Here is a 20,589-nt window from a genome sequence, read left to right as displayed (position 1 = left end):
AGCGCACACCAAGATAATCTCCCCAAACTTCCAACTGATTAATATTTAGGGAATATAAATTACAAATCAAATTTGAAAATGCAAATCTGTTGCAAACTTAAAAGAGCACACAAAGCAGCTAAAAATTAATAATTTGTTTTTGAGAATTCAGTATTTGGTCATCTTTGACCAAAAATTAATTATACAAACATAGAGACGTCCATACACCCAACTTCTCTCTTCATGTACACGTATGCATGCATGCACACACAAAAATGCATTTTTATCTCACCCATTACATTTATGTTTAGTCTATTGGTATTTAGACAGCTGAACTGCAATCATGACCTAAAATATGGCTTATGTTGTGGGCAGGTCTGTTTGAGGACTGCTTGGAAGAGTCAGAAGCAGAGGAGTTTGCTATTGTAAGCAAAGGTGACATTGCTGAGCCATCAGGAAGAGCTGTAGCTATTTCTGGAAACAAAGATGTCATATTAAAATTAGATAAGTGAGAGTTAGTCATGTGCATTGGTGGCATATCAGGGAGAAGAGGAAAACTTGGTTGTGCAAAACCAACAGGTCTGGGAGGTGATAAAATTGATCCAAATCGGTTATTTAAACTTCCACTGTTCACCTTCTCTGTACTAGGATTTGAGAACATTTGATTGGAAAAATAGGGAATTGAAATATCGTTGGACAATGTAGGATGAGCAGGAGAATATGGGGGATAGAAAGAGGGTAGAGAATTTTGGGGATCTACAGGGATGAGGGCTGGAGTTCGGGTGGCACTAGGCTGAGTAACCTGTGGAATGAAAGAAGTATTAGCATTTATTGGTGGATTCATGCCACCCTCAGGAATAAAAGGAAAGCCAAAATTTTGTGACAGTGTATGCTGCTCGGGCGCTGAATTATCATTAGGTACTTGTGGGCTATCTGGCATGAAACGGACAATACTTCCTCTCTTCTCTGTGGGGGCTTGTTGGCGTCCAAGAATCATACTACCACTTGTAGACAGAGGGAGGTGGGGAAGACTTGGATCAAAGACATTACTATGTCTTTGGTTTCCAGAACGATTCCTTTCAGGCTGACGGATTTTGGAACCACTGCTGTCTTGCAAGGGATGCCTCGATCGCTGGGGAACCGAAGAACTTGTCTGACGTACAGGAGGCCCTGGATCAGCATTTCCATGTGACACAGATGGATGTGGCAAAGCTGGTCTGGCAACCCCATGCATGTTGGTTGTGGCTGGAGGGTTCATATGGCCCTTGGTACCATGACTGTCGGTAATCCGCATGGGATTGGATTTCTGTATGGAAACATTGGGGCTTGTGTTTCGACCTTGAATATCTCCTGAGGAAGAAGAACTCGAAAAAGGAATATTCAAGGAGCTGGTCCTGGTGTTAATCGCACCTAAATTCATGTCACAGCTTTCCCTGTTCTGATTCTCACTCTCTCTTCTAATATGTACACTTTCATGAGGTGGAGGACAACTGTATTCAATTGCAGGGGATGGCCCACACTGTGTATTCCTCTGATGTTCTGAGAGTGACCTCTGGCTCCCAATGACTTGATCACCAAGGTGCGGCGCAAGTAAACTCTGCATGAAACTTTGGTGACATGTGTTTTCACTGTCCCTCGGTGGGATAGCATTTCCTGTTGGTAAGCTCTGAACTGGGGGATAAGGTAATCTCTTCTGACGGTCGATGGGTGTGGGACCAGGGTTTTGACTAATTCGAAAAGCCTGGGACTGCATGCTCCTCAGTGATGGTACGGCATTGCCTATTTCATTATTTCTTGAGGATTGTACTTCAAAATTACTCTGAGACTGCTGACTGGCTCCACTTGGCTTAAATGTCTGACAATCAGAAAGACGAATATCAGAAACAACCGTGTGGTCCACACGGGCTTGCATATTATGAATGGCCAGACTCTTGTTCCTGGGGACCTCGAGATAGCTTCTCATTTCAAGTTGATCTGTCACTCTGGAACCCTGAATCGATAAACCCATTCTCTGCTCTGAATTAGAGGATGTCTTTCCAATCAGTGCCTCAGCAGAGTAACTTGAAACGCGATTTCTCTCTGGCCTGTGTGGAGTGCAGGTCATATCTGAAGGTCTGGTCACAATAGTTGGCTGGGACACCATTTGCTGCTCTATGCCCCTTGATGTCAAAAGTCTCTGCAGTGGGTTATGTCCAGACACATGTTCAGAAGATACCCCTGAACCTTGCTGCCTGCTACCAATGTCCTGCTGCTGGTGCATAATGTCTTGACTGAGATGGTTCTGGGGATGGGGATGGTGGTTCCGGCTAGTTGAAGGGTTTTCACAGCTCTTCTCTGGCTGGGAGCTTCCAAAGTGTTGCTGCATCTGCTGCTGCATCTGCTGATGGTGGGGATGTGGCTGGCCACTCTTGGGTCGGGATTGGTCAGTTCCATGGTGCTTCGGCTGTAAGGAAAGCTGAGAGGCTGGAGTGCCCTGAACAAGACTCCTCTTTTTCTGCATCTGCACTTCCTGTTGCAGATTCCTCTGTTGGTGGACATTATGGGACTGAGAGTGGACAGAGCTCTCTGCATGAGGTACGTGATGCTGCAGTTGATATAAGTGATGCCTCTCCCGTAACTGCCCTGCTTGTTGTTGTTGCTGCTGCTGCTGCTGCTGCTGTTGCTGCTGCTGCTGCTTTAAGTAAAGATGGTTACTGTGAAGGTGAGATACTCCTTGAGCTGGAACATGCTGTTGCAGGGCCTGCAGGTGTTGACTGGCCTGGTTTTGCTGCTGCTCAGCAACAGAAGGCTGAGAACTGCATTGAACTTCAGTTTGCCTCAGAGCAGGGGCCACAAAGTTGTTACTGGGGGGAAATAAGCGTGTCAGGCCATCTCCATGTGCTGGGTTGCTAATAGGCCCAGCTGAGTTTGAAGAGTTTGGAGGGATCTGACTAACCAACATTTGAGTTTGATCAGAAATGCTATCTGGAGTTTGGTTCATCAAGGGCATATTTTCCAGGCGGAGTGGGGCTGGCTGACAGTGCTTCTGACGTTTAGCTGAAGACAGTAAAAGGTCCTCTTGGACAGCACGCTTGGTGGAGTCTTTACGACTTTCATGACTTGGCTTTAAGAGTGGTTCCTGAATCTGTGAATTTGGTATCGTCCCAGTCATAGTGTTTAGCTGTTCTTGGGAATAATCTGTCATCAGAGATGGTCCAGGAGGCTGACTGGCATAGGAGTTAGATGAAACAGTCAGATTAACTGTTGCAGGAACAACTGTTTGCTCTGAAGTTTGGGATAAACCAGCACAGCTGACCAGAGGATGGCTGATGCTATTCTGATGGATAAGATTATTGACACTTAAACTGGTGATGCTTGGTGGTTGAGAAGTCGAAACCTGTAAAGAGGCATTTGATGTTTTAATTCCAATAGAACAACTTGGTTTCTCCAGGGGCCTCTCTGCAGCTGCTTCAACTGAATCCTGTGAATTAAATTCATTTGATGTTGCTTCTGCCTGCCCTGGGCCATTCTCTTTAGATATCTGGTCTAAAGAAGTCTGGTCACCCTCTAAAGATGATGCTTCAGTAGGCTTGGCAGTAACTTCCCTTATATCAGCCTGGATGCCAGCTCTTCCCTTCTCAAGGTTCTCCTGGTCAAAAATAGCTCTTGCTGCAAGAGCAACTATATCAGTTTGTTCTACAAAGGTACAGCTGTCACACGTATTAGTTGTTGCGCTGCTGGTCACATCCTCTCTGGTTGTTTCAGGAAGCATGGATGCAACAGAGAAACTCCGACTACTGCCAGAGCTGGTTGACATGGGAGAGTCAGCCTGCCTACTGGTGAGCAAAGAACCACTAATAATCTCCTGGTCAGGAATGCAGGAATGATGTTGCCCCAAGTCTCTATCATCACTGCTCATCAGTAATAGCTCCCGTTTTGGATGTAAGTCAACACTCGAATCAGCTATTTTAGAATTTTCTGAAGAAAATTCAGGATGGTCCACCTGGACTGAAAGAGATGATTTCTGAGGCTCTTTTTCTTTAGACAGGCCAGAGAGCAAAGCACTTAGGCCCTGTCCCTTTAAGAGGCTTGTAGTTTGCATTGCATTTGATGAGTCTTGTTCAACCATGCGAGGCTCGGCAATGATTTCTACCTCAGAAACACAGTCAGTGCTTGTAGTGCTTGTGGTAGATGACAAACCAGAAACCTGAGAAGCCAAAACATGGGGCTCACTTGGAGATGGAACCAACACATTGGCAGAAGTGCAGGATTTGGCGGTATCTGAGAATGCCAAATCAGTTGGGGGCTTATCCTGAGATGTCTCTCGTTGCAAAGTAGGATCAGAATCTTTGGATTTTTCTGAGGCTGCTGCAAAATGTTCACTTGATACAGCTTCTTGGGAGGGTGAGCTAGACTCTTGTGCTGATTTTGATTTGGATACAGACTCAGGTATCACCGATTCGGAATTCAGAACACCCAAAGAATGTGAACCAGAAGCACTTACACCATTTGCCTGAGATATTGTGGCAGATGGTAACACAGCGGGGAGGCTTTCCAGCAGTCCTTCATTACATGCCGGCTCTGCTGAGCCTTCTGTGCTGGGGCAGTCTAACTTGCCCACCTCTCTGACTGGAGTCAGGGGGCTTGTTGACTTATTTGCCACTAAGTGTTTCTTGGCACCTGGCTTCTTATTCAATCTTTTAGGTTTTGTGTTAGACAAAGGAGCTACAGTGTTCACTGAGGAAGTAGTCACAAGGTTGTAATTACTAGGTAGTGTGGCTGAATTATCTGCTGTCATGGGAGATGCTACAGTTGTTGTCAATGAAACACAGTTAACTGGGGTGGTCTGACTATTTGCGGCAGTGTGAGGATTGGCAGGCTGGCTAATAGACAGTTGTACACAGCTTTGCCCAGCCATCTGTGATATGCTTTGATTGAGGCTGGCCAATGCACCAAATGTATTTAGGGCAACATTGGTATTTGGATCTTCGCTGGTGGTGGGCTGAATAATTTGCATAGGAGTTTGATTTGTAGTTCCTGATGAAGACATCACAGGCTGCAAAGCAAAGAGCTGTCCATTCAAAGATATGGTTTGAGGCTGTTGTTGGTTTGACATGGTAACAGAAAAGGTTTGGGTTGAATTAGACGTTGATAAGGATGAAGGTCTTGGTAATATGTGGACAAGATGCTTTCCTCCAAAAGTTTGTGGGGTCGAAACACTTTGCACTGAATTATTACACCCTATTATAGCATTGGCTCCATTGACAGGGAGTCGAACAGATGCAGGAGGCGGAGCAGAGAGGATTGGCAAAGGATTCTGATTAGCTGCTTGTATGATTACTATTTGTTGACCTACTGTTTGGTTGGGCACCTCTGCCCTCATCACTGTTGGGCACGGGGTGGTGCTGGGTGGCTGAAGAATAATAACATTTTGATTAGCTGGAGCTGCATTCACAGCTGGCCCAACTGGCTGAGCCATCTGAATTACCTGCATTGCTGAATTCAATGGAAGGATATTTTTCGGAGGCTGAGATTTAACTTGTGGCTGGGCAATTAGTGGCTGCATAGGTAAAGGTGGACAGGAAGGCAAGGTTACAACTACTTGCTCAACTGATTGCCCATCTGCTGGAAAGGAATTATTCAAGGTGACACTTGTAGCCACATGTCGACTGTGGTTGCTTGTGGTGGGACTAGTCCCAGACTCGTTTAATACTGGAGTCACAGCTGAAGATGATGTCTGGCTTAAGGGCTGAATAGTGTTTCCTGCCAGTTGCAAAGTAGTCCATGTTGTCTGTGTGTTGCCAGCTGACGAAATTCGAGTAAGGCTATTAATGTTTTTCAGTTCTGAAGCACTAACAGCTGAAGAAGGCAAAGAACATGAGAGGGTCCAACCACTGTCCAAAGGGTTTGCAGAAAGAGTGCTTACAGGAGTGGTGACCTTTCCTCCTCCGGGGGCAGATGGCACCACTGTGGTAACACTTGTAGAGTCTACCCCCTTGCTACTGTTTGCTGGACAAGAATTGCCTGCAGATCTGGGAGGCTGGGAGCAGACTGTGGAGGTGACTGAAACAACAAAAGTGGTTTGAAAATCACTTCTGAGGTCCTGGGCACTCAGGCAGGGCTTGCCTTTAGTGGTGGTTACTGAGGAGCTGGAGGCAGTGCTTGTGGCACCAGGAATTGTCTTCTGCAATAATTTGGGACTCTCTTGCCCATTCTTATTTTCAGGGGAATTTTGATCATTTGGAGATGTATGCAAGGAGCGATGTTGGTGAGTCTCAGGCCCAACAGGAACAGCAATCAGTGAGCCACTGGTGGCACCAAGCAGACTCGATTCACTTTCAGAGGTGGAAAGTTCAAGAATATTCTGAGTAGAAATGGTAGCAGGAAGACAAAGAGGAACAGGCTGGTTGGCAGCCAATGCAGAAACTGTGGTCTGGTGCCATGGCTTGTTTTCAGAAGGGTAAACTCCAGAAATAGACACAGGAGTCACAAGATTGCAAGTCCTCTGTACAGGCACCACATTGGCAGTTTGCTTTTGTAAATTATGACCAACATTAAAGGTGATCCCCTGAACAGCTGTTCCCTGGCCATTTCCACCAGGCTGACTCCCATTGGAATAAACAATGATATTTTTTTGAACCTGGTCACTGGGAATAACAACAGAGACCTTTGAGTTTTTAAGATTTCCTTTCCAGTGGATTGTGGGGTCATCATAGAGGCATATGTCATTTGCTTTCAATAATTCAATATATCGGCCATTTTCCTTTTGAATTTCTTCCAGTTGTTTACGAAGCTTTTTAATTTCTTCCGCTATAACAGAAAAATAAAAAAAGTACCTGTAAATGTCAGTATTTATAACTTAAAAAAAGAGCTGTGTATCAAAATATCGATATCTAGCCTTCTAAATATCTCAACTGATGATCTAGCTCTTTTCTAACATAAGTTCTTTCTCCTTTTTAGAGTGGTGTCTCAGAACTTTATCCCATTTTTTTTAAGTATATAACATTAAAGACCAATAGTCTAAAGGGCTACGGAGTGATGAGATCTCTTTTACTCCCTGCCCTTTCAAAGGCAGACAGTGTCCCACTGAGCCCATCCATGGGCAGCCTGGTGGCTGAGACCACATCCCTACTTCCTTGCCACAGTGGTAGTTACTGCCCCCTTTCCTCTGCCAAAAGCAGTTAATCCTCTAGGTCAAAGCCCTAGAAGTCAGCCTGCAATGACAAGTTCTGTTCCAACAAGGATGAGCTAAAACTAGCAGAGTGCTTTTCTCAGATATTTAAATGAAGAAGAGAGATAACAACATGCCATACATATTAGAAATTAAGGCAGTTACTAAGGGTCACATAATAAGGAAGCTTGTTCTCACTGATTACACATTTATTACATGCCTGGTGCTTTTCACTCTTTGTAACATCTACTACTACTACTATTTCTAAAGACAGTAACAATAATAGCAGGTATGTAGGGAGCATTTACTGTGTGCCAGGCTTTACTCTAAGCACTTCGCCTGCATGTCTTATTTAATCCATTTAACCATGAGATAGGAATTATTGTCATCACCACTTCGGCATGTGAGACACAGGTTCAGAGATGTTAAATAAATTTGTCTAAAGTCAACCAGATGGATACCATAAACATTATCTTTTTAAGACAGGGAAACTAAGAAGTGGAGAGGTAAAAAAACTGGATAAAGGTTTGAGTAAGTAAGGAAAAGCTGAGACTTCAACCTAAATGAGCCTGCCAAAGCCAATGCCACTGCTCTGGCCATCCTATTAGGCTACCATGTGGACCATGAGGAAGCTTAAAATAGCAATGTAGGGCCCTCCCTGGTGGCACAAAGGGTTAGGACACAGCACTGCAAGCCAGCCACAGCTGCTTCAGTGCGAGTTTGAGCCCCTGCCCTGGAGATAATCCACATGGCGCGGCAGACCTCTCCTGACCCGCCCATTGCTCCCTTCAGCAGTGTACTTCGTTGATCTGCCTGTTCTGCTCCCCACTCTGTCTCTGGTGAATCCTCTCACCACCGCTACACCTCTGTTCTGTACCCCAGTTCCATACGTATAAATAAATAAATCTTAAAAAAAAAAATAGCAATATATTCAGATTCAAGCTTTCTAAGTACTGCCCCAACCCAGGGCTGACTGTTTCACTTTTCCTAAAACCCATGCAACTTACACTTTTTTAATAGTTTCCCTTTTACCTAAGGTAACTTGATTGTGTCAGCCTCATCAGAACAGTCCACACCATTCTGACTTAACATCCCTTCTACAAGGGCATCAAAATGGTTACCAAACGTGCTATGTATCTTAAGTATCATAAAAAAAGGCTCTGGACCATAAATGACAGCTGAGCAAGGTAAGGGCTAAGCTGACATCTAACTAAAAGCAAACAAGAATTCTGAAGCCTCACCTTCCAGATGTGTTTTCCAATATCCTTCCCACTTCTTATGATAAAAAGAGCCCAACCTCAGCAAGTTCTACCTTTGTTTCTTTCCTTTAACTTTCATTTTTTCATTCCTCCCATTTCTTTCCTTTCGAAGTTATCTACAGAGTTGTCACAGGAAATTTCCTCTCTGCTCTTGTAAGAGGACAATTCAAATGGGTTACCACTATAAGTTTTCCACTGGCCTGCAATATTTTTCTCTTTAGCTTTTATAAGGAAATCTCTTCTTCAGTGAAAGCACAAAAAACAGAACACAGTGGAGAACAGGAAAAAACACCTCTATCAAAAGGCTAAATGATCAGGCCATCTGATACACACATGATATGTAGAATAAACAAGCGTGAATGGCCTGTTTTAGCCTTTTCAGTAATTTCACAGTTAAGTCTTGGCACAGACATAGCCTTGTGTTGTTTTTGAGTTACAGTGACCAGGACATTTTGATACTGCTTGCTCTTATGGGATTCCCCAGAAAAATCCAACTAAAATAAAGGAGACTCAGCATTATTTGTACCATGAGGTAAGCAACCATGAAATGCACAGCTGAGCCCCAAATCAGAGTGATGCATGACTACAAGATCAGAGTTGCTCACAGAGGAGGAAGGAGGTACATGTGAAGTGATAGTTTGATTCACTGTTCTGTCAGACCTATTGAAAGCATGGTCCTAACACAGTTTTCTGTTCCATGAAAAAAAATCTGTTTTCTTTTTTAATTTTATGGAAGTAATATCAACAAAGCTTTTAGGAAAAAAAAAGTGAAAATCTTAAATCTTTACCTTGTTCATTGTTTCCTCCATTAAGTAGGAGCTCATCATTTTGCCTTTTCAATTCTGTGATATATTTAAAAGCTTGGTCCAGAATCATATTCTTGCTCTGCCAAAGGAAATTAACCATTTAAAAGTATCACTGAACAGTAAGAACTTGCCTAAAGAAAATGGGAGCTTCAGCTTTATCATGTATTTGTATCTTTAAAATTTAAAACAGACACTGTGACCAAAAGCTTCTGCTGCTCATTTTTCATTTGCTAAACATTTATTGAACATTTATTATGTATCAGGCTCTAGTTCTAGACACTGAAGATTTAGCAAATAAACTAAGATTCTGCTTTTGTGGAATGAATACACATACACACACACACACACACATATATATAAATATAGGTATAGATATAGATATATAGATGGTGATGAGTGACAAGAAAAATAAGGCCAATTAAGGAGGGGCTAGAGAAATGACAGGTGACCAGGTGACTCTAGACTACGAACTGAATGTCTGTGACACCTAAAATTTATGCTGAAACCCTACTCCCTCACGTGATAATATTTGGAGGTGGGTCCTTTGGGAGGTAATTAGGTTGTGAGGGTAGATCTCTCATGAATGAGGTTAGTGCTTGTGTAAGAAAAGGCATGAAAGGAGTGATAGTTCTGGGTGAAATCAGCCACATGTTTACTCTATCACATCTTCTAGGACACCTAGGGAGCGAAATGATTATGGGTTCCTTTCAAAGAAACTTGTGAGAAAAAGTCCCAAAGCAGGAAATTTAAGTTTGACTGGACAAATACCAATTATTTACTGAGCAGCAACTATATGTTGGGATATAGAAAAAGAAAAACAAATCAGAAGATTTTGTGATTGAACTTAGGATTGCTATTGAGCTAAGGAAATAGTCCACTTAAGAAAAAAACAAATGCATGTAAGACTAAGTACCACTCATAGGGGAGAATGAAAAGAAAGTAAAGCCCAAGTCTGTGCCATTCCCTTCCCAATATGCCCAGGGAAATAGCACTGAGAGGTAAGGACATTTGATCTGGCCCTCCAGAGGCTCAGGACTGGGAAGCACCAGCTACCACAGAGGACAGGATGAGGTATCGGGTTAAAATCAAGAGGAAGGTAGGAACGACTTCATATGAAGCCATGAGAACCAAGTCCCATGCATACATCCTATACAGTGGGATGCCTTCCTCTTCTTAACCCAACAGCAATATCCTTTCTGTGAAAAATGAAACTGAGAGTTTCAGCCAGAAGTGGGCAAGATAAGGCTTCCAGGTAAATACAAAGGGTCAAGTAAAATTCTACTGACTAAAGCATGAGCCTCTCCAGCACCGCCTTCTCCAGCTGAGCTACCAAAATAATGGTGATCTGACTTAGGCTTAGAGACCTCTTCCACCATTCCCACTCCCACATAGGAGGCTCAGGGACTTTTCTCTGGAAAATAAGAATAACTATCCCCAAAAGAAAAAAGCCATAAATACTGCTATTTTTTAGTTCCAAAAGAACAACACAAGCTTACTACCTAACCATCAGGGCCACCAGAAGACAAGTCTACACAATTATCTTTATAATGCCTCATTCTCACATATGAAAAAGAAGCTAAATATCATTTAGATTTTAGGAATACTTCCAAAAAAAGAGAAAATATCAAAACACGGGGAAGGCATGGGGGGGGGGAGGCAGTCAAACAAGCAAAGATAACAGAGAAAACAGAAGACAACTAAAAAGATAACTAAAAATATATAATACTCTCAGAGATATGATGATATTATATCCATGAAACATGTATTATAAGGAACAAATAAAGAACAAGAAAAAAGACCCTTGAAAACTTAAAACATGAGACCTGTCATTAAAAACAGAAGAGCAGGAAGAGACCAAACAGTAAGATCAAAAAAGAAATACAGTCTCAAATAGAAACTCAGGGAAAACAAAAATTATGTAGTACATTGACAATGTAGAAACTACAAACAGATTGTTGGTCTGAATTAAATATAGGTATATAGAAAATAAAGCAAATAAAAAGCTATCAGGCAATTATTCATTCCAAAAACCAAAAGTTACACATAAAATGAAGCACATTAATAGTAGACTGCTTGGCTCAAACATTAACAATATTTATACATAAACAATATTTAATAACAGCAGCAACAACAAAATTAAATACTAATTTAATCAACTATTACAAATAGTAATAATAGAAGTATTTTGGGAAAATTAGACAAGGGGAAACAGTAGAAAAGAAAGTCAACAGATAAAATCTAAAATGAAAAAATTTAGATACTCTAATATAAGCATGTTATTTCAAAATCCAGAGGTAAATTACAGAAGAAGCAGCTGGGAATGATTGATTCTATAATGGATGCTCAACGTGAACTGGGAAGCAGGTAACAAAAGGGAATGGTTTTAAGTTTTTGTGTATTTGTTATATGCATATATTCATTTTTTTACATACATGAATTTAAGAAAACACAAACTATAATATCCCATTAAAATGGAATACTGCTTACTCATTAAAAATGAAGAAGATAATATGAGTGAAAATGAAAAGGCATATTAAGAAACAACACTAAGCAGCTATACAGACATAGTCACAAAGCAATTCTAAAGAGATGGATAACACTTTAATAGTGGCTACAACTTGGGAGTGGGATGCCTGGTTGTTTTTTACCTTTTTTATGTCTTCCATATTGTTTCAATATATTTTTATTCTGCAAATATGCTTTATCTTTATGAAGGAACCAAAATCTATCTTCATTAGAGAAAATGGTCAGAGTTTAATAAGATGAGATTTAAGTAGTGTGGACATTGATAGGGCATGGAAAATAACATAAAGAAGAGTTCCATGGAAGATTCCAAGTAAAACTTAAAGAAATTAAAGAACATGAATTGGTAGAAAAATAAAAGAAATACCTGGTAAATAGATTGGCACATATATGGATATAATCATAGGACTGGTTAATTTAAACTCTGAATTAAAATAAAAATTTAGAAATTACATGATGCTTTTGATTATGTAAGAAACTGTACTAGAATACTAGGAGTGTAGGAAGAGTTAAAATATAGTAAATAGAAAACTAAGAAAATGAAAAACAATGAGGCAAAAAACCATAAATGACAAGGAAAACAATCATTCTGAACACAGACACAACTAGGGAATTATCTGGTCACATGTAATGAACGAAATAAGAATGGACTCTTTACCTGCTTCAGTGCGGGTGAGCATGGGATCAGCTCTCCTATTCTGTTTATCCCAGCATTGATTTTCTTCTTTCTATGCCTCTCCACTAAATAGAGGAAAATTCATTTATCAAACCTTCTAATACTTCTGCCAGAGTGCCTTATTCTCCCTATAAAAAAATTTAGGTGGAGAAGTCCCTAAAATAAATCTTACCAACAATATGTACTGAAGACAACTCTAAAAAAAATTCTGAGCTGTCATATTTCAAGGTTATAAGGAAATTGATATAAGTAACATTAACATTTTAAAGGGTAAGGTCTATAATAATTATATTCAGATTATAAATAGAAATTGCAACACTAATGCCTCCTACCTGTAGTGAAAGGAACTTGAAAGGTAGTAAGCATCTTATTCTGAGGAGCAGCAATACCCTACCAGGGTTTGATACATCTTTCCATAGATAAAATTCCTCCTAAGTTCCTTTCTTTAAGGAAAAGGACATATCAATTTTGTAGTAGCACAAATACGCTTCTAAATACTTTTTTCAAGACCAAGTCCCTGATAAAAAATAAAATGTCATAAAACATTCCAACCTGTAAATATATGCACAGTCGTTTCTATAAATGCTTATCCAGCTTTGGACCATACTTTTGGTCTTTCAGATAAAAATCAAATACTTATTTTCTACATTTATTCCAGTAATTCAGGATTCAGAAACCTAATTTAAGTCTGTTGACATTTAAAGTACCTCTAAGTTCTACAGTCCGTTCTCTGCTCTCCTATTGCTTCAGGTGGCTCTGCACATGCACTCTTTATTCTACTTAGGAGAAATACAGCAGTACTGCCTCAGTGGGAAATCGCTTAAAATATTATCTAAATTCATTATCTAAACAGATGATGAGTTAGTAGATACTAAACAAGTCATTTTCATGAGGCTAGGGGGTGTTTGTTGATTAAAAACAAAGGAACAGTTTCCTAAGATATAATGAATAGTGATATAACACAAAATTTATAATCAAATACAATATGATTTCATTGGGAATGCAAAAAATGCCAACAAACAAAATTTAAATTGTTTCTACCTGCATTGTGTGTCTCCCGGTTTTTCTTTCTGAAACAAAGCATAGATAAAAGAAAAATGAAAATAATGGGAAAATAAGTTTACCTCTTTATATTTTGAGAGCCATAAAGGTAAATTTTATGAATTTGAATAAACTGCATCAATAAGAAACCATATGAAGAAATATTTTCTAAATATATATTATGGTATGAAAACCTAAGCACAGATATATCTAAACTTAGAATCCATAACTTCTAAAAGGAACAGTTCTCTCTTCTTCTAGACCCTGAGGTCATTGATTGGGAAGTAATTACACACTGGAAACCTTAGCTATTTGGAAATTCTGATTTAGGAGCTAATCAGAGCTCGGTGATATGTAAGTAGATTTGTGCTGACCCCTGCCAAGGCCAGGGCTGAATGTGCAAGGAAGACATGCAAAGTAAAGAAGCGTGCAAGTCATTCCCGGAGGGAAGTGCTGCCGCCACGAGCACCTGTGTACTGACAGTTGATATCTGACACAATTTTTACAATTGTGTGCCTGAGGTTATCCAAACTCTCACGTTTTCTCAAAAGCAAATCTACTACCCAACGGGATTACAAGATGGAAAAAAACCACAAAATTATGTGAAAACAATCTATTATAGTGTTTTTTTAAAAAAAGCAAATATACTAAAAATATTGATTTTTCCCTTTTATGTAAAATACATTAGCATTTTCTAATAGCTCGTTGGTAACAAAAGAAAGTGGTGAAATTTATATTAATGGAAACACTGGCCATGCAATTCTAAGCAAGAGACATTGCCTAAAATGCCAGAACCAGAAATAATTTGTACTAATACATGTATTGGTACTAATAGATTGTGACTGCACAAAATGTCTTACTCAAACTAACTTCAACCTAAGTGAACTTAGTCCCTAAAAAGACTAATGTTATAGACAATTAAAATCTTTAGGAAAAACAAAGCATTTAGCAGAGATTTGGTATTATACTATTTTAACTACTGACAGTCATTCTTATTGCACTGCTAGTAGACTGAGGAAGACAGGGAAATTTTAACTATACATCCTTTTCAGTAAGTCTCTTTCTATTTATCCACTTATTTTTGTAAAGTAGTGGGTTCCTTGGCATCCAAGTGAAAGTCCTCTAAGATCTCCTTTTTTAGCAAATTAAAATTTTTGCTTCTTATCTTCCCAAACTGTGTTGTATTTCTACTGTGGCTACATACCTGTGCTGTTTTTTTGTAGGAGTCTCATTCTCCGTCATTTCTGGCATGTTTACAGTGATAGGAACCTTCAAGACATGGAAAGACCATCAGAAAGTCTAAAGTCATTCTAATGTCTTAAGAAACTGATTAATAGCAATTCAGTCTAAGTACCAAAACACTAAAAAAATAAAAGGCATTATGAAAAAGTAGTGGATGAGGTGTTGTAGACAGAAAAAGATCTGAGGAAACAGTAAAAAACAGTGTAACTAACAGGTGGAGTACTCATAAATGTCAAATGTGAAGCACTGGAGAAGAAAGGAGCAGAGAAAGATCATTATGAGCTTAGAAACCAAGAAAACCGTAAAGGGGAGTGCATATGAGCAAGACCTGAAAGAACAAGTAAGATATACCTGAATTGGGAGCGTGTCTCTTTGCTCATGATATTGTTTGAAGCATAACACAAAACTGAAACTAGAATAATGATTGCCCTTTCTGAACTCAGAAAAAACAAAAGTGGAAAGCAAGTAAACACTGAGAAGCATTCATTCCCACACACATTTGCCAGGCTTCATTCATTTCAGATCGCTGTAAGTTTCACATTATCATTTGCTAATCATTAACATCTGGGTGTAAGTCTGAAAATTCTGTTTATATGTAAAATATCAGGATACCAAAGAATACAAATCCGTTAGAAAAATACACACACCAAAAATGGCTGAAAGCAAATATATTAACATAGTAAGAGGTGCAATGTTAAGGCTGAAACAATTATAGGAGATTTCTTTCTTATCTCTGATTTCAAAAATTTCATATGAACTTTAAGTTTTAGTTATTCAATTTTTTTTTTTTCTCTCCTGAACTTTAATGCTATTAAATCCTGGGGACTGATGTTACCAGAGTGGTCTATCAAGCTGGGCCACCTCTTATGGTGCCCTGCAGGAGGCAGCAAGTACGAAATGAAAAGTCAGAAAGCACAAGTCTAAACTCCAGTGCTGCCATTGCCTGGCTGTGAGGTCTTAGTTACATAAACTCTTAGAGCTACAGATGATTCGTGTACAAAACAGATTCTAACAATCCCAGTGTCTAGATCACTGGGTAGTTTTGAGAAGGGAAAGAAACACTGCAACGAGAGCACAGCAGTGTGTGCCTAAAAGTAATGAGAATTCAACAATTGTTAGCTATGAATATTAATGATGGTATTACCAGTTAGGGCTTTAGTCCTGGGATGAAGGGGAAAGGGTCTTTGGAAATTAGTGATACGGATTTATTTATCACTTTTCTCACCCAAGGCTTGCCTAATTTCTTCACTTTTGATTTCTGGCATCCAACACCTCCTGTTCCTCATCGAAATCTATCATCTTCTGCCAGAGGATGGTCTATAAGTTATATCTTCTTCTTACTACACAAGAGAAAATAAACAAATGTCTATTGTTATTAGGTGTTTATTAACAGCATGTAAAACAAAGACTATGGCAACCCATGGGTAAGACTTTAGTGGCTTCTAGGGTGATCACAATCACTGAAAACTAATCAGAGTTGTTACTTTCAAAAGTCATTTTCTAGGGCCTCTCTGGTGGTGCAGAGGTTAAAGTCTCAGATATCATCAAGCTATTGTCAGCTGATGCAGTGTGAGTTCAATCCCTGGCCTGGGAGCTGACCCACATGGCACAGAAAGGCTCTCCAGTCTCACCAGCTGCTCCCTTCAGCAGTGTATTTTGGTCAATCCTATTATGCTCCCCACTCTGTCTCTGGTGAGTCTTTTTACCCCCTACATCCCAGTTCTTGTATGCATAAATATTATTTTAGAAAACAAGGTTTGTGCTTAAATGATTCTTCTATCAATGGTAATTTTAAAAGTAAGAGGCTTCATACACACATACATATACACACTCACACACATGCACCTCAGTCCTGGGGCCCAGTTCTTGCATGCATTTATAAAGAAAATAAATCTTTTGGCCCTCTCCGGTAGCGCAGCGGGTTAAAGCACAGCACAAAGAAGCTTAAGCCACTTCCGCATGAGTTCGATTCCCGCCTGCTCCGGAGGTGACCACATGGCGTGGCAGACCTCTCCTGGCCCGCCCGCTGCTCTCCTCGGCAGTGTACTTCATCGATCTGCCTGTTCTGTACCCCCCTTTGTCTCTGGTGAATCCTCTCACCCTCTGCATCTCTGGCCTGTACCCCAGTTCTGTAAGAATAAATAAATCTTTAAAAAAAAAAAAAGAAAAGAAATCTTTCAAATAATTTTTTTAAGAAAGTTGAAACCAATGGTTCTCTTTTATGATTATTCCTTTTGGTGTTCTATAAAAAAAACCTTTACCCATCTCTAAGATGTTCTCCTATTATTGCTTCTAGAAGGTTTTAGTATTACTTGCCATATTTAGGTCAATAATTCATAGTATGTATGGTATAAGAAAGAGGTCAAAGTTCATTTTTTCCGATATGGATGCTTAATTTTTCCAGTAAGATCACCTTTCCTCAAAGACATCTTTGTTAAAAAATGAAATGTTCATATAAGTGTAGCTCAATTTCTAGTCTATTCTGTTGACATCTAATTATCATCCCTTTTTATGCTAGTCCCACAGTCTTGTTTAAAATATAGCTGTCTGTGTCCCACCCCAGAAAGAATCTTAGGAGCCAAGGGTAAAGAAAGGTGGGTATTTTGGTGGTGGGGAGAGTGTTGTGACATATATCTGAGGAACTGAAAAAGATTCTCCTAAAGCATATACAGTGTTGTAAATCATATACAATGTGTTACCTCAATAATGAGGGGTGGGGGCGTCTAAAAAAAAGAAAAATCTTGCAGTGCAAGGTGTATAAAAGTTATAAGCTTCCTATGTATCCTTATGCAGCCCAAAGTTTGAGAAATATTATAATACTATAGTTCTCCCACCTCTAAAATTGATGCGAATCAATGAACACATTAAATTCAGATGCACATGGTAAGAGTAGTGAGCTTGGAACTAAGAAACTAGAGCTCTATTTCCAGATTTACTACTATTCAACTAGATACCATTTTATTTAGAATAACTTAGGATCTCAGTATTTTTATGTATAAAACAAGAGTTTAGGATAGACTCACTCACTCAAATATGGACCGAGTGCCCCCACTGCCTAGGAATTGCAGCTGCAAAGATGAATAAGGCATTCCTGTTCTCCACGAGAAACCAGTCTAGGCCCTCCCTGGTGGCGCAGCAGGTTGAGTGCAGTACTGAGAAGCTGGCTGCTTCAGTGCAATCATCAGCCCCAGGAGGTGATCCACATGGCCTGGCAGACCTCTCCAATTTTGCCCGCTGCTCCCCTCAGCAGTGTACTTCATTACTCTGCCTGTTCTGCTCCCCACTCTCACTACCCCTGCACCTCTGGGTCTGTATCCCAGTTCTGTATGCATAAATAAATAAATCTTTAAAAAAAAAGAAAGAAACCAGTCTAACTCAGGGCTATCCAAAAGATAGCCTTGGTACAATAGCCGTTGTCCATATGGTCGCCATTAGTCACATGTGGATATTAAGTGATTTTAAACATGACTAATCCATGCATTAACTTTTAATTTTGCATTATTTTAGGTATTTTAAATTAAATAGACACATGTTACAAATGACTACTGTATTATATAGCACAGGGAATGGTAAAAAGATGAAATTTTAAATATTGGTTCATTAAAGTCAAATTTGTGGTTTTGATATTGTGCTACAGCTATATAAGATGTCACCATCGGGGGAAAGTGGGTGAAGATTATATGGACTCTTTGGACTATGCAACTTCCTTTGATTTTATAATTATTGTGAAACAAAAGTTTTAAAGAATTAAGTAGGAAATTGGTAAGTACTACCTCCAAGATTCATTAAAAAAAAAAAAACAAACATGCAGGAACAGGCCCTCCCGGGTGGCACAGGGGGTTTGGACGCAGCACTGCAAGTGAGCCGCAACTGCTTCAGTGCGATGGCGCGGCAGATCTCTCCTGACTGGCCTTTGGCTCTCCTCAGCAGTGTACTTCGCTGATCTACCTGTTCTGCTCACCACTCTGTCTTTGGTGAATCCTCTAAGTCTAAGAAAATGCACAGGATTTTGCCAGATAGAGATGGAGGAAAAAAATAGAGAAAGACGAGTAAGTGCAAGGGCAGAGAAACCTAAAAATGTTTTGAGTCTGAAGACAGCACCAGGAATATATGAAACCTACATTCATATGTGGGAGGGAGGGGAAGCAGCAGAGGGAGAGCAGAAAGAATACTTTGGCCAGACTATTGTCAATGTATATATTTGATACTCAAGAATTGCTGATCTTGAGACAAAATCCAATGTATAGACTATTGCTGATCTGAAAAACATCCCCATAGTCTACGATAAAATGAAAAAGAAAAAAAGGACAATGAAGTAACAATTTTTTCTTGTTTATTGATGTATAACTTACAATAAGTTCATTGCTTTATGAATTTTTATATGTGAAAACATGAATGTATTCATAAATAAATATATATATCAGATCAAAATACAGATTGTGGGCATCTCAAAAGGATCTTTCAAAGTCCCTGTTCACTTAGTCTCTTGGCGAGTTTATTTTTAAAATACATATTCAAAGAAGAGTGCATGTTTCCAAAGTAGACATATAGTCAACAAATTCAGGAAAAGGAGTTCAAAATCATTGATTATCAGGGGAATTCACCGAAAAACCAGAGTAATAGTCTCAGCTTACACCTCTTAGAATGTTTACCACCACAGACAAGAAATAACAAGTGTTGACAAGGATGTGGAGAAAAGGGAACCTGCTACACTTTTGGTAAGAATGTAATTGGTCGAGTCACTATGGAAAAATAGCATGGAGGGGTCTCAAAAAATCATATGATACAGCAATGCTATTGATATTTCTGGATATTTGTGCAAAGGAAATAAAATCACTATCTTGAAGAGCTATCTCACATTCATTATAAAATTAGTCACAATAGTCAAAATATGGAAATAACCTGTGCCCACTGACAGATGAAAGGACATGTATGTATATATACATACATGCATGTATATACATACAAACACACAGATATTATTCATACTTTAAGGAAATCCTAATATTTTTGACAATATGGATAAACCTAAAGGAAAGTAAATGTCACCCTAACTACACCCTGTTTTCCAAGGAAGAGAATTAAAGTACCCTCTACCAACTATCCAATTCCACTCTCTACAATTTACCAATTACTATTACAACTGGTAGTAATTTTTTTTCTAACTGAAATAACATCGGTTTAAAACATTATGTAGATTTCAGGCTTCCCTGGTGCAGTGGATTGAAGCACAGCACTAAGAAGCTAAAGCCAACTTCAGCATGAGCTCGATCCCCACCCCAGAGGTGATCCACATGGCTCAGCAGACCTCTCCTGACCTGCCTGCTGCTCCCCTCAGCAATGTACATCAGTCAGCCTGTTCTGCTCCCAACTCTGTTTCTGGTGAATCCTCTCACTGCCCCTGCAACTCTGGCCTGCACCCAGTTCTGTATGCATAAATAAATAAAAACTTTTTTTAAAAAAGAAAGTGCCTGCATGAAATGACTGTATGGTAAATCTCTAAAAAAAAAAAACATTATAAAGGTTTCAAGTGTATAACATTGTAGTTCAACATCTGTGTAAACATCATCAGCAAAAGTCTAGTTTCCGTTCACCAGTATTGACCCTTTTTTGGTAATCAATCTGACATCATTTTTCATGATCTTTCTAGGGGGCTCACTCTCGCTTTCTCTGGAGAGTGGGAGCCCCACATTCATAAAGGGAATCACAAGTTCTCTAAGGTATAACCCTTGTTCACTGGCGCTTAGCCCACAACAGAGATACTCCCAATTTATATAAATGTTTTAGCAGCTTAGTACAAACAATGTAATTAGCTATTCTAATTGGTAGTGGTACAGCTGTTAAAAGCTTAGAAATCAGGTAAAAGCGTACCTTTTACCACTGCTATGGGTAGAAGGTTTATATTGCTCCAAA

The 20,589-nt window shown here is 39.6% G+C and overlaps 1 protein-coding gene across 1 annotated transcript; it reads right to left on the bottom strand.

Moving 5' to 3' along the window:
• Positions 1–212: 212 nt before the first annotated feature.
• On the bottom strand, positions 213–15,962 carry KIAA2018 (KIAA2018 ortholog). The gene is made up of 6 exons (XM_004675211.2): positions 15,902–15,962; positions 14,639–14,703; positions 13,435–13,463; positions 12,376–12,458; positions 9,177–9,273; positions 213–6,768 (listed from the first exon to the last, which is right to left on the bottom strand). Exons 2-6 carry the CDS (start codon positions 14,683–14,685, stop codon positions 302–304), a joined length of 6,723 nt encoding a protein of 2,240 aa, XP_004675268.1. The 5' UTR covers positions 14,686–14,703; positions 15,902–15,962; the 3' UTR covers positions 213–301.
• Between the last annotated feature and the right edge of the window lie 4,627 nt (positions 15,963–20,589).

Source organism: Condylura cristata, unplaced genomic scaffold (assembly GCF_000260355.1).
Source record: "Condylura cristata isolate star-nosed mole 26May11 unplaced genomic scaffold, ConCri1.0 scaffold00003, whole genome shotgun sequence".
NCBI classification, from domain to species: domain Eukaryota; kingdom Metazoa; phylum Chordata; class Mammalia; order Eulipotyphla; family Talpidae; genus Condylura; species Condylura cristata.
Note: the sequence above shows the minus strand (reverse complement) of the source record. Positions and strands in the feature narration are given on the sequence as shown.

Coding starts and splice junctions, on each gene's coding strand:
- KIAA2018 (XM_004675211.2), bottom strand. CDS start 14,685: ATGCCAGAAATGACGGAGAATGAGACTCCTACAAAAAAACAGCACAG. Junction 9,274..12,375: donor GCTCACCCGCACTGAAGCAG/GTAAAGAGTCCA, acceptor TTCCTTTGGCAG/AGCAAGAATATGATTCTGGA. Junction 6,769..9,176: donor TGGAGGAAACAATGAACAAG/GTAAAGATTTAA, acceptor TTTCTGTTATAG/CGGAAGAAATTAAAAAGCTT.